The 22,280-nt window shown below is 41.4% G+C and overlaps 1 protein-coding gene across 2 annotated transcripts in view; it reads right to left on the reverse strand.

Annotated features, from left to right (window-relative positions):
- The window catches only part of LOC126336528 (AN1-type zinc finger protein 4-like), a 94,505-nt gene that overhangs the window by 18,263 nt on the left and 53,962 nt on the right, over positions 1-22,280 (reverse strand). For both annotated transcript variants that reach the window (XM_050000323.1, XM_050000324.1), the window contains exons 2-3: positions 12,581-12,782; positions 4,623-4,772 (exon numbers count right to left, since the gene is read on the reverse strand). In XM_050000323.1, coding sequence (XP_049856280.1) covers positions 4,623-4,772; positions 12,581-12,782 — 352 coding nt within the window. The remainder of the gene's footprint in view (positions 1-4,622; positions 4,773-12,580; positions 12,783-22,280) is intronic.

Below are 22,280 nucleotides of genomic sequence, written 5' to 3' on the forward strand. Positions count from 1 at the left end.
CACTCCGAATTTTTCTTTTGTTTCCTTCACTGCTTGCTCAATGTACAGATTAAACAACATTGGGGAGAGACTACAACCCTGTCTCACTCCCTTTCCAACCACTGCTTCCCTTTCATACCCCTTGACTCTTATAACTGCCATCTGGTTTCTGTATAAATTGTAAATAGCCTTTCGCTCCCTGTATTTTACCCCTGCCACCTTCAGAATTTGAAAGAGAGTATTCCAGTCAACATTGTCAAAAGCTTTCTTTAAGTTTACAAATGCTAGAAACGTAGGTTTCCCCTTCCTTAATCTAGCTTCTAATATAAGTCGTAGGGTCAGTATTGCCGCACGTGTTCCAATATTTCTACGGAATCCAAACTGATCTTCCCCGAGGTCCACACCTACTAGTTTTCCATTCGTCTGTAAAGAATTCGTGTTAGTATTTTGCAGCTGTGGCTTATTAAACTGGTAGTTCGGTAATTTTTACACGTCAACACCTGCTTTCTTTGGGATTGGAATTATTATATTCTTCTTGAAGTCTGAGGGTATTTCGCCTGTTTCATACACCTTGCTCCCAGATGGTAGAGTTTTGTCAGGACTGGCTCTCCCAAGGCCGTCAGTAGTTCCAATGGAATGTTGTCTACTCCGGGGGCCTTGTTTCGATTCAGGTCTTTCAGTGCTCTGTCAAACTCTTCACGTAGTATGATATCTCCCATTTCATCCTCTTCCATTTCCATAATATTGTCCTCAAGTACATTGGCCTTGTATAGACCCTCTATATACTCCTTCCACCTTTCTGCTTTCCCTTCTTTGCTTAGAACTGGGTTTCCATCAAAGCTCTTGATATTCATGCAAGTGGTTCTTCTTTCACCAAAGGTCTCTTTAATTTTCCTGTAGGCAGTATCTATCTTACCACTAGTGAGATAAGCCTCTACATCCTTACATTTGTCCTCTAGCCATCCCTGTTTAGCCATTTTGCACTTCCTGTCGATCTCATTTTTGAGACGTTTGTATTCCTTTTTGCCTGCTTCATTTACTGCATTTTTGTAATTTCTCCTTTCATCAATTAAATTCAATATTTCTTCTGTTACCCAAGGATTACTACTAGCCCTCGTCTTTTTACCTACTTGATCCTCAGTTGCCTTCACTATTTCATCCCTCAGGGCTACCCATTCGTCTTCTACTGTATTTCTTTCCCCCATTCCTGTCAATTGTTCGCTTATGCTGTCCCTGAAACTCTGTAGAACCTCTGGTTTAGTCAGTTTATCCAGATCCCATCTCCTTAATTTCCCACATTTTTGCAGTTTCTTCAGTTTTAATCTACAGGTCATAACCAATAGATTGTGGTCAGAGTCCACATCTGCCCCTGGAAATGTCTTACAACTTAAAACCTGGTTCCTAATTCTCTGTCTTACCATTATATGATCTATCTGATACCTTTTAGTATCTCCAGGGTTCTTCCATGTATCCAATCTTCTTTCATGATTCTTGAACCAACTGCCATATGACATCAATATCACTCCCCTTACATCCCACATTTCCAGTTCTTTTATTTCATCATACATTTCTGCAATTTCTTCATCATCTGCAGAGCTAGTTGGCATATAAACTTGTACTACTGTAGTAGGCAAGGGCTTCATGTCTATCTTGGCCACAATAATGCGTTCACTATGCTGTTTGTAGTAGTTTTTACCCGCATTCCTATTTTCCTATTCGTTATTAAACCTACTCCTGCATTACCCCTATTTGATTTTGTGTTTAGAACCCTGTAGTCACCTGACCAGAAGTCTTGTTCCTCCTGCCACCGAACTTCACTAAGTCCCACTATATCTAACTTTATCCTATCCATTTCCCTTTTTAAATTTTCTAACCTACCTGCCTGATTAATGTATCTGATATTCCACGCTCTGATCTGTAGAACACCAGTTTTCTTTCTCCTGATAACGACATCCTCCTGAGTAGTCCCCGCCCGGAGATCCAAATGGGGGACTATTTTACCTCCGGAGTATTTTACCCAAGAGGACGCCATCATTATTTAATCATACAGTAAAGCTACATGCCCTCAGGAAAAATTACAGCCGTAGTTTCCCCTTGCTGTCAGCCGTTCACAGTACCAGGTCAGCCAGGCCGTTTTGGTCAATGTTACAAGGCCAGATCCAGACTGTTGCCCTTGCAACTACTGAAAAGGCTGCTTCCCCTCTTCAGGAACCATGCGTTCGTCTGGCATCTCAACAGATAACCCTCCGTTGTGGTTGCACCTACGGTACGGCTATCTGTATCGCTGAGGCACGCAAGCCTCCCCACCAACGGCAAGGTCCATGGTTTTTGGGGGCGGGGGGGAGGGGGGGGGGGGGGCGGGCTACACTGTATATGAAGCAAATTTTTTACTACACTGAGTTCCAACAGCAGTCTGGCAACATATTTGGAATCCATTTTCCCAAGTAGCATTTTTCAATTTCAGTAATGTTCTTGCGCAAATGCTTGCCATGTTCTTCACTGGCCGTGCCGCGGTTTTCAGGGAAGGAATCAAGATGGGAATCTAATGTGTGTTTTCAATGACATATTACATCCCATTACCATAGTTCACAATCAACTCACTGTTTAGTTCTGTATAATGTTTAGATCTGCAATTTCCTAAGTTATGACAACATTTTTGAGAGAGAAGCATGCAGCCAATTCTTGATTTTCAAACTGTGAGCCTTTCATATGTTTCTTAATCTGAGGACCAACAAATATTCCCTCTTAATTTTGCTTCACTGACCTTTAAAAACTTGGTTTTAAAAATAGAAATGCAATCCCATCATGATCCATTCATTCACTTCACAAAATTTTTAGTCATACCTAGTTTGACATGTAATGGAGGCAATAAGATTTTGTCAGCATTTATTAGTGCTTGATTTTCTTAATCTAATTATTGCTTCTATCTCTGCTAAACCCCATTCACAAGAACCAACAAAAAAATTTATAGCCAAATTGTACTCCATGCAGAATAGCTAACACTTTGAAACTTGCACTTATCTTCCACAGACATCATATCAGAAAATGTATTGCAAGAAATGCCTGTTCATGTAACTTTCCTTCATACCAACTGTGTGAACTGTAGGAATGGATGGAAACTTATTTTCATTATGCAGCAAAACCTTTCAAGCTGGTTTTCAAGGAGCCAATGAACTAACTCCAATCTTTAGGTACATACTCATCACCCAGTAACTCCTCCAAAGGATCAACTGGGTCATCCTGTTTAGAAAATAGATGTTCAAATCCCTTTTTGGCACCGAAGGAAAGAACTCACTTTGGTGCCATTGAGCATGTGTTGCCTTTCTTGAAGTAACTAACTTTGCTTTACTTTTAGGTAACCTGAGAAAATAAACCAAGTAAATTTAGACCCTCCTCTATTAAAAAAGTGAGGTTCATTTGTAATAGCTCCTTTCATAAACAATGGGGCACTCTATTGTAATTCACTAATGTCATCAACATTTTCAAAATAATCTGCCACATTTTTGTCGTCTGGTGGAGATGGTATGGGAAGGCCTGACCCAAGAGACACTGGACAATTCACTGATTGTAAAGACGGATATTTAACAGTATGTTTGGACTTTGGACTAATTCCAGATATATTTGTCATTCAGAAGTAGCAGTCTACGATACTATGAAAAGGACAGATTGCTACTCATCATAAAGATGACATGTTAAGTTGCAGACACGCACAACGAAAATACTGTTACACATTAAGCTTTCTACCAAAGCTTTCTTCATAAAAGAAGCACACACACATTCACACAAGCAATCAACCTCACGCACACAGACCGCTTTCTTGAGCCAGAATACTTTTAATTATTAGAAGCAGTAGTCTCTTACATGATTCCCGCTTATCAAAGGAATGGCAAAGGGCATATGATGGATTTTTTTTTAATTAGCCAGTAAATAAGGTTACACTTTTGGCACAACAGATTTCTGGAGCTCAAAACTTATTTTGGTCTATTTCATTGTCAACATAACAGTCATAAGCTCTCTAATTAGAAAAGTCCAGTTTTGCCTCTGCACTTTTAAATTGAATTAGCCACAAATGTAACAAAAACTGTTTTTATTATTTACATATTTGGAAGACATGTTCCTTCTCTGAAGGATTTCTTGGACCTCTTTTAACGACTGATGTACTGCTTTAAGATACTGATGTCCGGGCAAAGACCTTCATGTCCTGTAAGTACGAAGAAAATAGAAGAGGACAAATCCATAAGATATCCTTGTAAATGAGATTCTACTGGTGTAAACATTCCATTTGCACCTGGCAATCACTAGTTGGAAACCTATTGGTACACACTTCTTACAGCTACGTAATTAAGACACGAGCCACACAAATATTCCAGATGTGTCTCATACCTACTGTCCATAAGCTTTATAGCATAATAGAGATGTCATCACCTTCCCTACACCGATGTTCCTGCTGGTATGTGGTAAGAAGCAGTAAAAGAATACATTCCCTTTCAAGTTCTATCCGTAACACTAATACAGTAATTCTCAACCTTTTTATTGTCTCTCATAGAATATATTTTTATGAACAATTTCCAAAGAATTGTTAATTGCATTTTGAAACAAAACTTTAATAAAAGCATTTCTTTACAAAATAACAGAAGTCATACCGAATGGATGAGCCGCTCCAAGATTCAGAAAGCGGAGAATAAGTTCCATCACCATTTTCAATCACCCTAAACAAATTAACATGATCTCCATCTTTAAATACAAGAACTGTAACACGACATCCTGGTGGTAAATGTTCAAAAACATCCTCCCTGAAACAAAGATGCCAAATTTATAAACAGAGTATTACCTCATTCCTGAGATTCATCAATGACCTGCATACAGTACACAATACCATCAGAAATGTGGGTTTTTCTCAAGCATAAAATAATGAAGTTATTATGCAGTTTTCATGTAGTTACAGTAAATTTATTAGAGCAAATATTAAAAATATGCTTAAAATTAAAATGATTTTCAACTGCTTTGCATTACTATTTTTGTAATTACAGCAAAGATTGGTCAAAATAATGTAAGTACTTGATAAACATTAATTTCTCTGGCACCAGATATTTTACTAGCTAGAATGCTGTCCTAATGATCAGCAGCAGTTTGTTCTTAATTGTTAATGACAGTACTCACAAAATACTACATAGTGCTACACATTCATCTAAATTCATTACTGTGTTCCAATGCTTGAATGTGCATTCCCAAGAAGCACACAGAGTAGTAAGAATGTATTGGCTTTTCAGTCAATATTTTATTTTTAAATGCAGGTTAGGCTTTACCGTGGTTGTTATTGATTTCAAATGAAACAACAAGTTCACTGTTACCAATCACTGTTTCTTTATCTCCACTATGCACTTCAAAGGTTTAAATGTCCATCATCAGGTTTGTATGAGATACACGTGTGTTGAATAAGATTTTTGGAGGAACTTGTGTGACTGTCCCCAGTAGTCACAGGTTCCTTTCACTGTCTTAACACATCACTTGTACACTGTCATACTTTATAAACAAACTGCTGGAGACATTGCCACAGGTTGCTCCAAAAACTGTAACACAACACATGCCATACTAACAAATGTATATACACCTGATGGAGATTCAAACCTTTGAAATGCATTGTGGAGATAAATAAACAGTCAAACAGTGACTGGTAACAGTAAACTTATTGTTTCATTCGATGTTATCATTTTATATTTTATGGCAACTTCACTTATCTGTCTCCTCAGTGGACTGAACAAGGTGGCGCAATGTAGACACTCTGGAATTCTATTTGGGGTGACAATGATTCAAATGCTTGTCAGATTTAGGTTTCCACGATTTACCTACATCGCTCAAGATGAATGCCAAGATGGTTCCTTGAACTGTCAAATTAATGTTTTCAGAAATTTATTTTAAATGTTCCATCCAAACAATTGTCAGTATTATTAATTCTATCTAGGTTTGACAGTGATCACAGCTGCGTTGAGAGATAATTGTGATAATGAAATATAGCACACATGTTCATTTCTTATTTTTTCCGTTACTAGCTGTTACCCATGGCTGTGCTCACTTATCAATAGTTTTGTAAAGATCATGGATCGTCGGTAAGTAAGCTGTTGTACAGGCAATAAAGTCAGCTATGTTATCATATCTGCTTGTCTGGGTAAGCATAGCATATCCACACAGTTCGTGCAGTGGGACATGGGCATATTCACATTATTACAACAAGTACAATATGCAACAAATTTATTTGATGTAACTTTGGTGACTCCCACATCACTAGTCAATGTGCTTTTTTTCCCCTCTCCTCTTTGTAGTTAGTTAATTTTGGAAATTAAATCTCTTCATGTTTAAAATAGAAAAAATAAAAAAAAGTCCTTTCTTCGAGTTTCTGATATTCATTCTGATTCATTAAAGATCACTAGCATTCAAAAAGTGTCGTCAGTCCTCACTGAATTCCAAGTTGTATAATTTGTGAGTGGAAACGACAAGAGATGATTAAAAGCTTTTGGAATGATTAAACTTATTTTCTCCAATGTCGCTGTTGAACGTAAGACTGGTAGTCCAGTACGTCCGGAGTAACTGTGGCAATTTAATAGTGAGTGAAATGAATCACATACCAAGCCTGTGAGTGGTGTTTTGTCCCAAGAAACATGCGCCAGTCCGGTTCGAAAACCACATTCAAACTGATGGTGGTAGAGGCTCATCCTGGTAATTAATGTCCGTTTCTTTCTTGTCCGTGACCAAATTGCATTTTCTTCTGAACAAATGAATCTACATTTTCTGTACATGATCTGATGTTAGACTGATGATGTTCAGCTTCACTACAGTAGGAAACTTCACACAGATTACAGTAAACCAAGTGGAACTGACATCTGACAATAGAGCTTTTGATGAACATTTTGCCAAGCTCTGCTCCAGTCTGTCGATGCATAACTTGTGTCAAGTTGGTGTACTGGTGGATGTGTAAATGCTTGTTAGTGTAAAAGAACTGTGGCATTATGGAGAGATTCCTCCCCATTGTAAACTGCCATTATGAAACACAACTGCACATAATGCAGGGGGGACTCTGTGTCAAGCATGAATATTGGCAGTGACTTGTTGACTGGAACACAAGAGCACAAGCAGTTGATACGTGTCAGTAGTTTTGTTATGACGAGTGGTGGTACTAAACTAAAATGTGGAGTTTCTAAATTATTAAATAGCAGTAAACTGACAAAAGAAGAAAATAAATAATTTGTAGTTCAATGCACTGCAAATTTGATGTTACTTGTATGTGTATTAAGTCATCTGCCCTCATGTGTGTGCGCCTGTTACTTGCTGCTGCACTTGCCCATCATAATCAAATGCTGTCTCACTCTCAGCCTTCCACATTCTACACGTAAAGACATGACCTCTCTCTGCTTGTCGTACAGCCTTTAAACGACACTATTGTCACGAAATAAATCTCGGGTGAACAGCCTGGTATGAGTGTGCATAGGACACAATATTTCGGGAATCGACCACGTTGCCATCATCAGGTGCGCTGATGTACTGACCGGCGGTGGGCCGGCGCCATCCTCCCACTCCTCCCTTGGGCGCTTCCTATGAATCGGTGCAGTCCATGCCCCGCATGCGGTCCAGGTACAGCGTCCGTTCTCCTGTACCTGGACCGCGCGCAGGGCGTGGACTACACCGACTCATAGGAAGCGCCTGAGGGAGGAGTGGGAGGGGGATTGTCCTATATATACATGGCGCCTCCCACCGCCGGTCAGTACATCAGTGCACCTGATGATGGCAACGTGGTCAATTGCCAAAACACTGTGTCCTATGCACACTCATACCAGGCTATTCACCCGAGATTTATTTCAACATAAAATACGCCTAGAGAAATTGAAGAATCACAACACTATTGTCATTAGTTTCTCAGAATCTACAAGCGGTGAGACACACTAATCAGCTAAAATGCGAGAGGTTTGTGACTGATATTAGGATGGAAGTATGGACTGAACACTTTGTGGTTTTTATAAGCATTGTAACCATTACATTGAATCATATTATGTAGAACAGTTTCACAATAGGATATAAGTTCAAAGTCAAAGACTAAACAGTTTTTTTCCCAAAGAGTAATATTGTCTCTCCCTATTTTGCATCATGGTCTTCAAATAAGTAAATATCTTGTACTACACACTTGCTAAAGTAGCCTATGTTATTCATCAGCATTTAAGCTATCTGCGCATTTCATTAAAATCAGTTCAGCGGTATTGTCAAGAAAGTGTAACAGATGAAATTACATATGATTTATTTTGCATTTATAATACTAGTATGGATTTACCAAATGCTCTTCCTCCTTCCTAGGTGAATTACTTCTTTATTACTGACATTCAAAAGAAGTGAGGAGGATTAGGATATAACATTCCATTAATGACAATGTCAACTTTAAACATCAAACAATGTAAAATCCAGGATGGAATGTAACAATAAGAGAGAAGGAAAGTTGCTACTCACCATATAGTGGAGATGCTGAGTCGCAACAGGCACGATAAAACGATTCACACAAAGCCTTTGTCAGCAGTAGACACAAATACAAACGCGCGCGCAACTTGCACACACATCTGCAGTCTTAGAGAGCTGAAACTACACTTCGAGCAGCAGCACCAGTGCATGATGGGAGTGGCGACTGGATGGGGGTAAGGAGGAGACTGGGGTGGGGAGGGGGAGGGATAGTATGGTGGGAGTGGCGGACAGTGAAGTGTTTCAGTTTAGACGGAGGGCAGGGGGGAAGGTGTGGAGGGGGGAGGAGGTAAGTAACAAAAAGGAGAGAAATAAAAATAAATTAAAAGACTGGTTGTGGCGGTGGAATGACGGCTGTGTAGTGCTGAAGGAGGCTGGATGGGTGAGGGCAGTGACTAACAAAGATTGAGGTCAGGAGGGTTAAGGGAATGTAGGATGTATTGCAGGGAAAGTTCCCACCTGCGCAATTCAGAAAAGCTGGCGTTGGTGGGAAGGATCCATATGGCACAGGCTGTGAAGCAGTCATTGAGATGAGGGGTATCATGTTTGGCAGTGTGTTCAGCTGCAAGGTGGTCCACTTATTTTTTGGCCACAGTCTGTCGGTGGCCGTTCATGCGGACAGACAGCTTGTTGGTTCTCATGCCTACATAGAATGCAGCACAGTGGTTGCAGCTTAGCTTGTAAATCACATGACTGGTTTCACAGGTAGCCCTGCCCTTGATGGGATAGGTGATGTTAGTGACCGGACTGGAGTGGGTGGTGGTAGGAGGATGTACGAGACAGGTCTTGCAGCTAGGTCTATTGCAGGGGTATGAGCCATGAGGTAAGGGATTGGGAGCAGGGTTGTGTAAGGATGGACGAGTATAGTGTGTAGGTTCGGTGGACGGCAGAATACGACGGTAGGAGGGATGGAAAGGATAGTGGGTAGGACATTTCTCATTTCAAAGCATGACGAGAGGTAATCAAAACCCTGGCCGAGAATGTAATTCAGTTGCTCCAGTTGCGGATGGTACTGAATTACGAGGGAATGCTCCTCTGTGGGACTTTGGGAGGTGGTGGGAGACTGGAAAGATAAGGCATGGGAGATTTGTTTTTGTACAAGGATGGGAGGATAATTACAGTCAGTGAAGGCTTCAGTGAGACCCTCAGTATATTTAGAGAGGGACTGCTCGTCACTGCAGATATGATGACCACGGGTGACTAGGCTGTACGGAAGGGACTTCTTGGTATGAAATGGGTGGCAGCTATCGAAGTGGAGGTACTGCTGGTGGTTAGTAGGTACTGATGTAGCCATCTCTGAGGTGGCGGTCAACATGTGGGAAGGTGGCTTGTTGGGAATCCTAAACCCCTCACCTGGTTCAGATTCATAGATGACATCTTTGCTATCTGGATTGAAGGTGAGAACAACTTATTCACATTCCTCCAGAACCTTAACAACTTCTCCCCCATTTGCTTCACCTGGTCCTACTCAATCCAAAAAGCCACCTTCCTAGATGTTGATCTCCACCTCAGAAATGGCTACATCAGTACCTCCGTCCATATCAAACCTACTAACCACCAGCAATACCTCCACTTTGACAGCTGCCACCCATTTCATACCAAGAAGTCACTTCCGTACAGCCTAGCCACCCGTGGTCGTCGCATCTGCAGAGATGAGCAGTCAGTCTCTAAATAAGCCAAACAATTTACAAAGGCATTATCATACCTTCCACACACAAGATTAAGGACACTTGGAAGGCAAAGAGCAAGAAGTAGAAGTGCAAGCTCTGTTAAGTGATATGTCTGAATAATCTTCTCCAAAATTTTCACTATGAAAATCTATTTTTTGTTTTCAGGAGGAACATTCAACAAATACACCTGCATTTTGAGCATGTTACCATACTGCTCTTCAGATCACCAAAGAACTGTGTAGTTTCACTGAAGGAGAGTTTATAAAGGCATGTTGGTGTCTGGAGCTCGTGAGAGACTTCAAGAGTTCTAAGTGGTTACTCTCTCTGTCAACCATTCAATGCAGAATTTAAGGATGCAGAATTCAAGAAATTGCAAATAACATTTCAGATAAGGTAGTGGTTCTTGCAAAAAATTTTATTGCCTTTTCTTTGGCACTGGATGAGTGTAAGACATTTCTGACAGCTCAGTTGGTGATTTACACTCGCTGAGTTGATAGTAGTCTCATCACCATAGAAGATTTACTCTGTAACTTGAAATGTCTTCTTTACAGTAAGTATCAATGAAAAACAATTCAACAGGGGCAGATGTTCTAACTTGTATGCAAGAGTTCTGAAAATATGGGTCTGCAATGGAAGAATCTCACACCGCTGTGTCTACAGGCTGTGCAGTGGCTACACATGGCCGAAATATTGGTTTTGAGGCTCTTTATGAGGGGTACTAAAATTGTTGTACATCCCACATGAGATTTTTGAAACACACTGCATTCTCCATCAAGGGAATTTATGTGCTGTAAGTGTGAACATGAGGGAAGTGATAAATGTTGTCAGTGTGCAACAAATTTTATCCACCAACATGCTCTCAAATATCGCTAGTTCAAAACCTTTCAGAAAGACTTGGAAAGCACACTGGTGATATAACGTATCATAGTGAAATATGCTGGCTGAGTCATGGTAAGGAGTCAGAGATTTTCTTTTAACTTCAGAGTAGATAGTTACATTCACGGAAATGAGTAGTAACGTTGTTGCTGAATTGAAAAACGAATGGTGGATAGCAGATTTGGCCTTCCTGTGTGATATTACGCATCATACAAATGCTTTGAATTTGGCATTGCAGGATAAAAACAAGTTAATAATTGAGATGTACGACCACATTCAGAGCTTTAAGATGAAACCCACTCTGTGGAATAGACATCTAGGAAGTGGGAACACAGTTCATTTTTCCATGTTGTCATCTTTAGCGATGGGAACACAGCAGTATTTTGAACAGTATCAAAATATACTCAGTGGTCTTCTCCATGACTTTTATATGAATTATCCTCAAGAGAAATTTCCATGGCCTTATAAGGCTGTAGCTTGATTACGTTGATGTTCAGATCAATATAATTACATCAACAACTTTTTTCTGCTATGAAGAGAATGAAATCTAAACACAGAAGCTCACTTTTGTTTAAAAGCTTTTCTTTGAATTAGCACTGTTCAGAAACTGGTACCAGATATTGATGCTTTAGTGAAAAGCAAAATACCTAATATTCAGTGACATCCTACATTTTTAATTTTAATGTTTAAATAAAATGGTTTCAAAATACAAATTTCTTTCAATTCAAATTTCATCCTAAAACATCATTCATCATAGAGCTTCATTAATCCTAAGAAATATCACGTTTCATAATTAGTTGCCCCATGTTCTTTGCTTTATTAAAATATTAAAGTAGCTGTACATTTCAGTTCATTGTCACTTCTCATTAATACAACTGTCTTAGTAAATAAATTTTCCATGACACATGTTAATAAGTGACTGAAGTGATACAGCTCCATGTAACATTACAATCAGCCACAGAGTTTTGTGAAGCTGTATTATTCCAATGCCACTCCCCTCTCTTACCCTCACTACTACTCCTCCCATCATACCACTAGATCAATACACAGGCCTGCTCTAGGCTGTGGCAAATCCATTTCTCCATAATAGCCTTTTCCAGAAGTGTTCATCCCACAGATCATGCCAGAGAGCTATTGTATTGTTTGGAAAGCATGGAGAATTACTGGCAGAATTCAAGGTGTGAAGACAAGTCATGAATTGCATGCGATAACTCAGTCAGTCAAAGTATTGCCCACGGAAAGCAAAGTTATGGGTTCCAGTTTCAGTCCAGAATACAATTTTAATCAACATGGAAGTTTTAAAGTAGTGCGCGCGCGCATGCACTCACACACACACACACACACACACACACACACACACACACACACACACACACACACACACACACAGAGAGAGAGAGAGAGAGAGAGAGAGAGAGAGAGAGAGAGAGAGAGAGAGAGTTGTGAAAAATTCAGTACAGATGCAAGAAATAAATTACAGAACAATGTTCACAAAGCTATGTCAAGATACAAAAAACTGTATAAAATCTAATAACTTCCAATATATGTGTATACTTTACCTGTTACTTTCAACAAAATCTCTTAATTCTTTCCAGGTGGTATCATCAGTTGGTGGAAGCCGTCTTGTGCTGATTGGTCCTCCACGCATCGAGAGCACAAGCTTAAGTGTTGCTCCATCTTTAATTGAATAATCTATCAAGCATGAAGAGTCATCAAGTTCCTGTAGGTTGTACAGAAGATGTTGCTGAGAAACAGGGATTCCTGAAAGAAATATGAAACTCAGTTAATGAAGAATCTAAGAATAAAAGCTCTGAGTAAGAAGTCTTTCTATTACATTAAACAATGTACAATACTAAAAAAATCTACGAGGATGTGCTGAAAAGTAATTCCCATGAATTTTTTATGTGAACACTCTTAAAGATTTTTAAACAAAACTAACTTTATCAACATTCTGCATCTTCTTTCTTCATGGCTACACATTTATCTTTAAACATAGTCAAGCTGATGATGAAAATGTTTCCCCCAACGAGAGATCAGTTTGTTGATACCATCACTGCAGAATGTTTGACTTTTTTGACAGAGACCTCACCTCTGCTTGTACTGTTTCATCACTACAAACGTGAAGTCCTCCAACGTGTTTTTTAACTTTTGGGTAAAAATCAGATAAGGCCAAGTTGGGTCGGCATGGAGGATGAACAATGAACCCAAGCAGTATGAATGTTGCAGACATCACAGAGCTCTTGTGTAGTCTGGCACTGTCATGCTGAACGAGAGGGTTCTCCAGGCGTGGACGAACTCTTTGAATTCGTGCTTTCAGTTTTCTGAGGTTTTCACAGTACCTCGCAGAGTTTATGGTGGTGTCCTTAGGCATGAATTCCAAATGGACCACACCTTGAATATCTCAGAACACTGTGAGCATGATGTTGCCTGTTGATGGCATGGTCTTTAACTTTTTGGTGTTGGTGATCCTTTATGACAGAACTCCATTGGTGCTCCCTCCTTTCGTAGTTAAAACAATACATCAGATAGATGTATCTCGCTGACCGCAAGAATAAAAAAATGAGAGGCCAGCCATTCTGCAACACACTAAAACCTCCAGCCTAAAAGCTTAGGCCACGGTCCAGACACATCACAAAACTTTAGTCACATTCATCTCATCATCAGGTACAATAAAGGGCAGACACCAATGATATTTGCCCCTTCCCTTGCATCTCAGTATAAAATGCAAATCTGTTAAAATATGGTATATGGTGATTTGCACACCACAAGCATCACAAAACAGGGGATCCTCTCACCATAGTAAGAAGCCACGTGTAACAGGACAGTGCCCAATGGGAAGATGTGTACAGGTCACTTCATCCCGCCTGAGTAACTGGCAGGAGGAACACCATGGCCGGATAGTTAACTTCACCAACTGCAGCTTATTGTCCATCACTGCCAGCCATTCCTCCCCCCCCCCCCCCCCCCCCCCCACCTGCATGAACTTCCTATATAATGCAGAAACGACAGCCTACAAGGAAACAGCAGGAAAATTTGCCACATCTTGTCCTCCGCAGGCCTCCTTGGAAGCCCATTCCGCCTGTTCATTTCCTGTATCCCTACATGACCTGGCACCCAGCAGAATGACACCTGCTTTATCTGCCGGTGGAGAATGTATAGTTGGTCATACATCAGCTGGGCTAATTTTTCAGCTGGGCACAGATTCTGTAACAACTGTATGGTTCTGTGGGAATTGAAGGAGATGAGAAACTGTCTGCCCTGAATATGACACACCTGCTCCAGTACCTTCTGGATCACGTGGAGCTCTGCTGAGAAAACTGTATTCCCATTACAAAGGCGAATCCCAGCGACATGGTCAAGAACATGACAGAGCAGCCAAGGGAATTGCCTTGTTTGCAGCCATCAGTATACACTACTGTGAAACTGTGCTGTATATCTAAAATGTTAAAAAACAGATCGAGATGTAAAATCTGATATATGAGCTTTCTTAAAATTGGTCAAATCTATAATAACTCTGGGCCTCCAGGGGAGCCAAGGTGGAAAACTGCTCCAACTGCAATGTAAAACATGAAGACTGGCCACATCCATATCAAAAGGTACTCCTGTGCATGAATCCCTTAGGGCCTTGTTGCCCATTTCCGGTTACGAAAAAGCCTTTCCACTGGATCCCAAGCAATGGTATGGTATGTGGGTGTGTATGGTGTGGACAGTGTTTTATATGCCTGGCGCATCGTAAGCAGCTGTCGTCTGATGTGAAATAGTGGTTCACCAGCCTCTGCACAGAGGCTTGGTATGGGGGTTGTTCTGAACGCAACAGGGGCCAATCGAATCCCTTCATGGTGCACCATGTCTAACATCTTTAAATAAAAAGGTCTCGCAGACCCACACACCAAGTACCCATAATCAAGCCGAGATCGCACAACTGTCCTGTAAAACCACAGCAGACAAGTCCTATCTCCTCCACATGTACTGTGCTCAAGACATTTTAAAATACTTAGATCCTTAAGGCGACATTTTTCCAGGTTCATAAGATGTGGCAATCGTGTAAGTTTACAGTCAAATATGAGGCCTATAAACCTCACTGCATCTTTAGAAGTAAGAACAAAGTCCCTCATCTCCAACTCAAGAAAGTTTAAAATGGAACAACAATGGTTAAAAATAACACACACAGACTTCTTGGTTGAGAACTTAAAACCACTCTTCTGCGCTCATTCATCTGAATGTCGAAGAGTTAGTTGCAACTGACGTTTTGTCATAGCATGGCTTGAAGAAGAGCCAAACACGGAGAAGTCATCCACAAACAAAGAACACTTGACAGGACTTTTCACTACTGACGTAATACTATTAATAACTATGGCAAAGACAGTTACAGGTAAAAACATTACCTTGAGGGACACCGTTCTCTTCTTCAACGCAATAAGAAAGGATGTTACCGACTCGATATCAAAAATACCATGGCAAGAGAAAGGACCGGATAAAAATGGGAAGACTTCCATGAAAACCTCATTCGTGAAGCTGCTCGAGGATAAGATGCCTCTATGTAGTACCGTAGGCCTCCCTCGATGTGAAAATATAAATCCAGAAGGTGATGCTGGCATAGGGCAGCCTGTTTTATATCTGCCTACAGGAGGGCCACATTATCAAAGGTGGAGAGATACCTCCTGAACCCGTACTAAAAGCAACTAAGGAGTTACCTGGATTCTAAGATCCGGACGAGGTGGCAGTTAACCATCTACTCCAAGGTCTTCCCCGTGCAGCTAGTGAGGAAAACACTACAACAAGTACTTGAGCATCTACAGTCTTTTCCACATTTTTAAAGAGGAATTAAAACTGCCTCACACAATGAGTCGATGCCCAAATGACATTAAAAAGTACCAGGAGGATGTCTGTTTCACCTAGTGAGGTGCTGCAGCTTACTGTAATAGATTCTATCATGACCAGCAGATGTGTCACGAGCAGCAGACAATACAGAATCCAGTTTCCAAAGGGAAAATGGGCAGTTGTAATTTTCATCAGCGGGGGACCGTAAGTCCAAACAACTACTCTCAGCAACCACTCTGGCACAGGAAATCTGGATCCTGTCTGGCGGTTGCAGTACTTGTGGCAAAATAGGCCACCATAGTCTGGGCAACGTCTCGCGAATTGGTTTGGAGAGTGCCGTTCCCCATTACAGCAGCCTTGGAACACTCCCTTCTCTCCCAGAAATATTCCTGATGGTCTCCTATATATCGGAACTCTTCATGGAACAATCAATGGTGTTCAGGAACTGTTGCCACAACCTCTTCTCGCTCTCTTGAATAATCAGGCAACACTTTGCCTTCGCCACCAGAAAGGCTGCAAGATTCTCTGCAGTTGGTCGACAACTGAGTCTATGTAGAGCCACATGCCTGGTCCTTATTGTAGGGTGGCATTCATCACTCCACAAAGGGACAAGTTGCCTCTTGAATTATCCCATGGACTGTGAAATGGATGCTGCACTGGCACGGAAGATCATTTTGGTAATATGATCCACCCATGTCTCAACATTGCCACAATGTTCAAACTGGGCCAACTGGTTATAAAGTGTCCAGTCTGCTCTACGGAGCACCCATTATGGCAGTTTCCTTTTGGGTTCCTCTCCATCTGGCAGGTGAATCCAGAATGGGAAGTGATCACTTCTGTGCAAGTCATCAACCACTTCCATTTGAGCAGTGTAAGTACAAGCTGTAGAGCAAAATGAGAGATCAATGGCAGAGAATGACCCAGTTGCTGTGTAGAAATGTGTGCTCTGTCCCGTATTTAGCAAGTATGTGAATGATGACATGAGAAGCCTCTCAACTGCTCTGCCCCTGGGGCAGGCAGTTGCAGAGCCCCTACGCACATTGTGTGCATTAAAATCACCGCAGAGGATGAAGTGGGCACAGGAGCTGGATAATAAGGTTGGTTAGGGCCTCTTCATCGAGTACATAATGTGGGGGCAGGTAAAGGCAACATATTGTGAATGGATGATGCATGTGCACTGTTAAGGCAACTGCTTGTAAATTCATTGTAAGGGGGAGAGGCGAGGAGTGGTAGTCGGTACTGACAAATATGCCTACACCTCCTCCAGCTCTCTCATCTACATCTACATGACTACTCTGCAATTCACATTTAAGTGCTTGGCAGAGGGTTCATCGAACCACAATCATACTATCTCTCTACTATTCCACTCCCGAACAGCGAGCGGGAAAAACGAACACCTAAACCTTTCTGTTCGAGCTCTGATTTCTCTTATTTTATTTTGATGATCATTCCTACCTATGTAGGTTGGGCTCAACAAAATATTTTCGCATTCGGAAGAGAAAGTTGGTGACTGAAATTTCGTAAAAAGCTCTCGCCGCGACGAAAAACGTCTATGCTGTAATGACTTCCATCCCAACTCGTGTATCATATCTGCCACACTCTCTCCTCTATAACGTGATAATACAAAACGAGCTGCCCTTCTTTGCACCCTCTCAATGTCCTCCGTCAATCCCACCTGGTAAGGATCCCACACCGCGCAGCAATATTCTAACAGAGGACGAACGAGTGTAGTGTAAGCTGTCTCTTTAGTGGACTTGTTGCATCTTCTAAGTGTCCTGCCAATGAAACGCAACCTTTGGCTCGCCTTCCCGACAATATTATCTATGTGGTCCTTCCAACTGAAGTTGTTCGTAATTTTAACACCCAGGTACTTAGTTGAATTGACAGCCTTGAGAATTGTACTATTTATCGAGTAATCGAATTCCAACGGATTTCTTTTGGAACTCATGTGGATCATCTCACACTTTTCGTTATTTAGCGTCAACTGCCATCTGACACACCATACAGCAATCTTTTCTAAATCGCTTTGCAGCTGATACTGGTCTTCGGATGACCTTACTAGACGGTAAATTACAGCATCATCTGCGAACAACCTAAGAGAACTGCTCAGATTGTCACCCAGGTCATTTATATAGATCAGGAACAGTAGAGGTCCCAGGACGCTTCCCTGGGGAACACCTGATATCACTTCAGTTTTACTCGATGATTTGCCGTCTATTACTACGAACTGCGACCTTCCTGACAGGAAATCACGAATCCAGTCGCACAACTGAGACGATACCCCATAGCTCCGCAGCTTGATTAGAAGTCGCTTGTGAGGAACGGTGTCAAAAGCTTTCCGGAAATCTAGAAATACGGAATCAACTTGAGATCCCCTGTCGATAGCGGCCATTACTTCGTGCGAATAAAGAGCTAGCTGCGTTGCACAAGAGCGATGTTTTCTGAAGCCGTGCTGATTACGTGTCAATAGATCGTTCTCTCTCCACTCAGGTCATCCATTTTGTGGAGTACATAGCCATGAACCATGGACCTTGCCGTTGGTGGGGAGGCTTGCGTGCCTCAGCGATACAGATGGCCGTACCGTAGGTGCAACCACAACGGAGGGGTATCTGTTGAGAGGCCAGACAAACGTGTGGTTCCTGAAGAGGGGCAGCAGCCTTTTCAGTAGTTGCAGGGGCAACAGTCTGGATGATTGACTGATCTGGCCTTGCAATATTAACCAAAACGGCCTTGCTGTGCTGGTACTGCGAACGGCTGAAAGCAATGGGAAACTACAGCCGTAATTTTTCCCGAGGACATGCAGCTTTACTGTATGATTAAATGATGATGGCATCCTCTTGGGTAAAATATTCCGGAGGTAAAATAGTCCCCCATTCGGATCTCCGGGCGGGGACTACTCAGGAGGATGTCGTTATCAGGAGAAAGAAAACTGGCGTTCTACGGATCGGAGCGTGGAATGTCAGATCCCTTAATCGGGCAGGTAGGTTAGAAAATTTAAAAAGGGAAATGGATAGGTTAAAGTTAGATATAGTGGGAATTAGTGAAGTTCGGTGGCAGGAGGAACAAGACTTCTGGTCAGGTGACTACAGGGTTATAAACACAAAATCAAATAGGGGTAATGCAGGAGTAGGTTTAATAATGAATAGGAAAATAGGAATGCGGGTAGGCTACTACAAACAGCATAGTGAACGCATTATTGTGGCCAAGATAGATACGAAGCCCACACCTACTACAGTAGTACAAGTTTATATGCCAACTAGCTCTGCAGATGATGAAGAAATTGAAGAAATGTACGATGAAATAAAAGAAATTATTCAGATAGTGAAGGGAGACGAAAATTTAATAGTAATGGGTGACTGGAATTCGAGTGTAGGAAAAGGGAGAGAAGGAAACATAGTAGGTGAATATGGATTGGGGCTAAGAAATGAAAGAGGAAGCCGCCTAGTAGAATTTTGCACAGAGCACAACTTAATCATAGCTAACACTTGGTTTAAGAATCATAAAAGAAGGTTGTATACGTGGAAGAACCCTGGAGATACTAAAAGGTATCAGATAGATTATATAATGGTAAGACAGAGATTTAGGAACCAGGTTTTAAGTTGTAAGACATTTCCAGGGGCAGATGTGGACTCTGACCACAATCTATTGGTTATGACCTGTAGATTAAAATTGAAGAAACTGCAAAAATGTGGGAAATTAAGGAGATGGGATCTGGATAAACTGAAAGAACCAGAGGTTGTACAGAGTTTCAGAGAGAGCACAAGGGAACAATTGACAGGAATAGGGGAAAGAAATACAGTAGAAGAAGAATGGGTAGCTCTGAGGGATGTAGTAGTGAAGGCAGCAGAGGATAAAGTAGGTACAAAGACGAGGGCTGCTAGAAATCCTTGGGTAACAGAAGAAATATTGAATTTAATTGATGAAAGGAGAAAATATAAAAATGCAGTAAATGAAGCAGGCAAAAAGGAATACAAACGTCTCAAAAATGAGATCGACAGGAAGTGCAAAATGGCTAAACAGGGATGGCTAGAGGACAAATGTAAGGATGTAGAAGCTTATCTCACTAGGGGAAAGATAGATACTGCCTACAGGAAAATTAAAGAGACCTTTGGAGAGAAGAGAACCACGTGTATGAATATCAAGAGCTCAGATGGCAGCCCAGTTCTAAGCAAAGAAGGGAAGGCAGAAAGGTGGAAGGAGTATATAGAAGGTTTATACAAGGGCGATGTACTTGAGGACAATATTATGGAAATAGAAGAGGATGTAGATGAAGACGAAATGGGAGATACAATACTGCGTGAAGAGTTTGACAGAGCACTGAAAGACCTGAGTTGAAACAAGGCCCCCGGAGTAGACAACATTCCATTAGAACTACTGACGGCCTTGGGAGAGCCAGTCATGACAAAACTCTACCAGCTGGTGAGCAAGATGTATGAGACAGGCGAAATGCCCTCAGACTTCAAGAAGAATGTAATAATTCCAATCCCAAAGAAAGCAGGTGCTGACAGATGTGAAAATTACCGAACTATCAGTTTAATAAGCCACGGCTGCAAAATACTAACGCGAATTCTTTACAGACGAATGGAAAAACTGGTAGATGCAGACCTCGGGGAGGATCAGTTTGGATTCCGTCGAAATGTTGGAACACGTGAGGCAATACTGACCTTACGACTTATCTTAGAAGAAAGATTAAGAAAAGGCAAATCTACGTTTCTAGCATTTGTAGACTTAGAGAAAGCTTTTGACAATGTTGACTGGAATACTCTTTTTCAAATTCTAAAGGTGGCAGGGGTAAAATACAGGGAGCGAAAGGCTATTTATAATTTGTACAGAAACCAGATGGCAGTAATAAGAGTCGAGGGGCATGAAAGGGAAGCAGTGGTTGGGAAAGGAGTGAGACAGGGTTGTAGCCTCTCCCCGATGTTATTCAATCTGTATATTGAGCAAGCAGTAAAGGAAACAAAAGAAAAATTTGGAGTAGGTATTAAAATTCATGGAGACGAAGTAAAAACTTTGAGGTTCGCCGATGACATTGTAATTCTGTCAGAGACGGCAAAGGACTTGGAAGAGCAGTTGAACGGAATGGACAGTGTCTTGAAAGAAGGATATAAGATGAACATTAACAAAAGCAAAACGAGGATAATGGAATGTAGTCAAATTAAATCGGGTGATGCTGAGGGAATTAGATTAGGAAATGAGACACTTAAAGTAGTAAAGGAGTTTTGCTATTTAGGAAGTAAAATAACTGCTGATGGTCGAAGTAGAGAGGATATAAAATGTAGACTGGCAATGGCAAGGAAAGCGTTTCTGAAGAAGAGAAATTTGTTAACATCGAATATAGATTTATGTATCAGGAAGTCGTTTCTGAAAGTATTTGTTTGGAGTGTAGCCATGTATGGAAGTGAAACATGGACGATAACTAGTTTGGACAAGAAGAGAATAGAAGCTTTCGAAATGTGGTGCTACAGAAGAATACTGAAGATAAGGTGGATAGATCACGTAACTAATGAGGAGGTATTGAATAGGATTGGGGAGAAGAGAAGTTTGTGGCACAACTTGACTAGAAGAAGGGATCGGTTGGTAGGACATGTTTTGAGGCATCAAGGGATCACAAATTTAGCATTGGAGGGCAGCGTGGAGGGTAAAAATCGTAGAGGGAGACCGAGAGATGAGTACACTAAGCAGATTCAGAAGGATGTAGGTTGCAGTAGGTACTGGGAGATGAAGCAGCTTGCACAGGATAGAGTAGCATGGAGAGCTGCATCAAACCAGTCTCAGGACTGAAGACAACAACAACATAGCCTTGTAGCTCAGGAGTGTACAACTGACGGAAATTAGTCTCCTGGAGATGCAGACACAGTGGTCTACCCTAAGAAAAGAGACTCCATATGTGTCCTGAACCCCTGCAGGTTTCACTGTAGTATAGCAGCGTTTTCATCGATGTGGGTTTTAATTTACCCTATCTTTGCACTGCAGAGATGACTTCTAGAGCAATAGGGAGGGGCTGCTTGGATCCAAGACATCTAGCTCCATGGTGTCCTTCTCATCAGCAAGACATGAATTAATGATGTCTGATGGTGCTCAGGACAGCTTCTGACCCAATGTCATGAACCTACGCCTGCACCCTGTCCCTTTGAGGATGAGAGGGTAGAGGTCTTGAGAGGCACTCTGCTTGTCGTGCGTCTTTTTTGACACTCAGTGCAGAATTGTTGCTTGCATTTTATGTGGCAGCTTCTTGGATTGCTTCATCCTTACTCATTTTTCCTTGGCATGTACGCATGCAAGTAACAGGTTTTAAGCCATTGAAGCATAAGAAGTGGTAAAGATGGGAGGTGTCATAACCTTATTTGCCTTTTTGGCTTCTGCATACGGGATCCACCTGATAACTTTTAGATCCTGTATTTTTCATTTCTCTGCAAAAATAAGGCAGTCTTGGCC

The sequence above is a fragment of the Schistocerca gregaria genome, chromosome 2 (genome assembly GCF_023897955.1).
Source record: "Schistocerca gregaria isolate iqSchGreg1 chromosome 2, iqSchGreg1.2, whole genome shotgun sequence".
Classification (NCBI taxonomy): domain Eukaryota; kingdom Metazoa; phylum Arthropoda; class Insecta; order Orthoptera; family Acrididae; genus Schistocerca; species Schistocerca gregaria.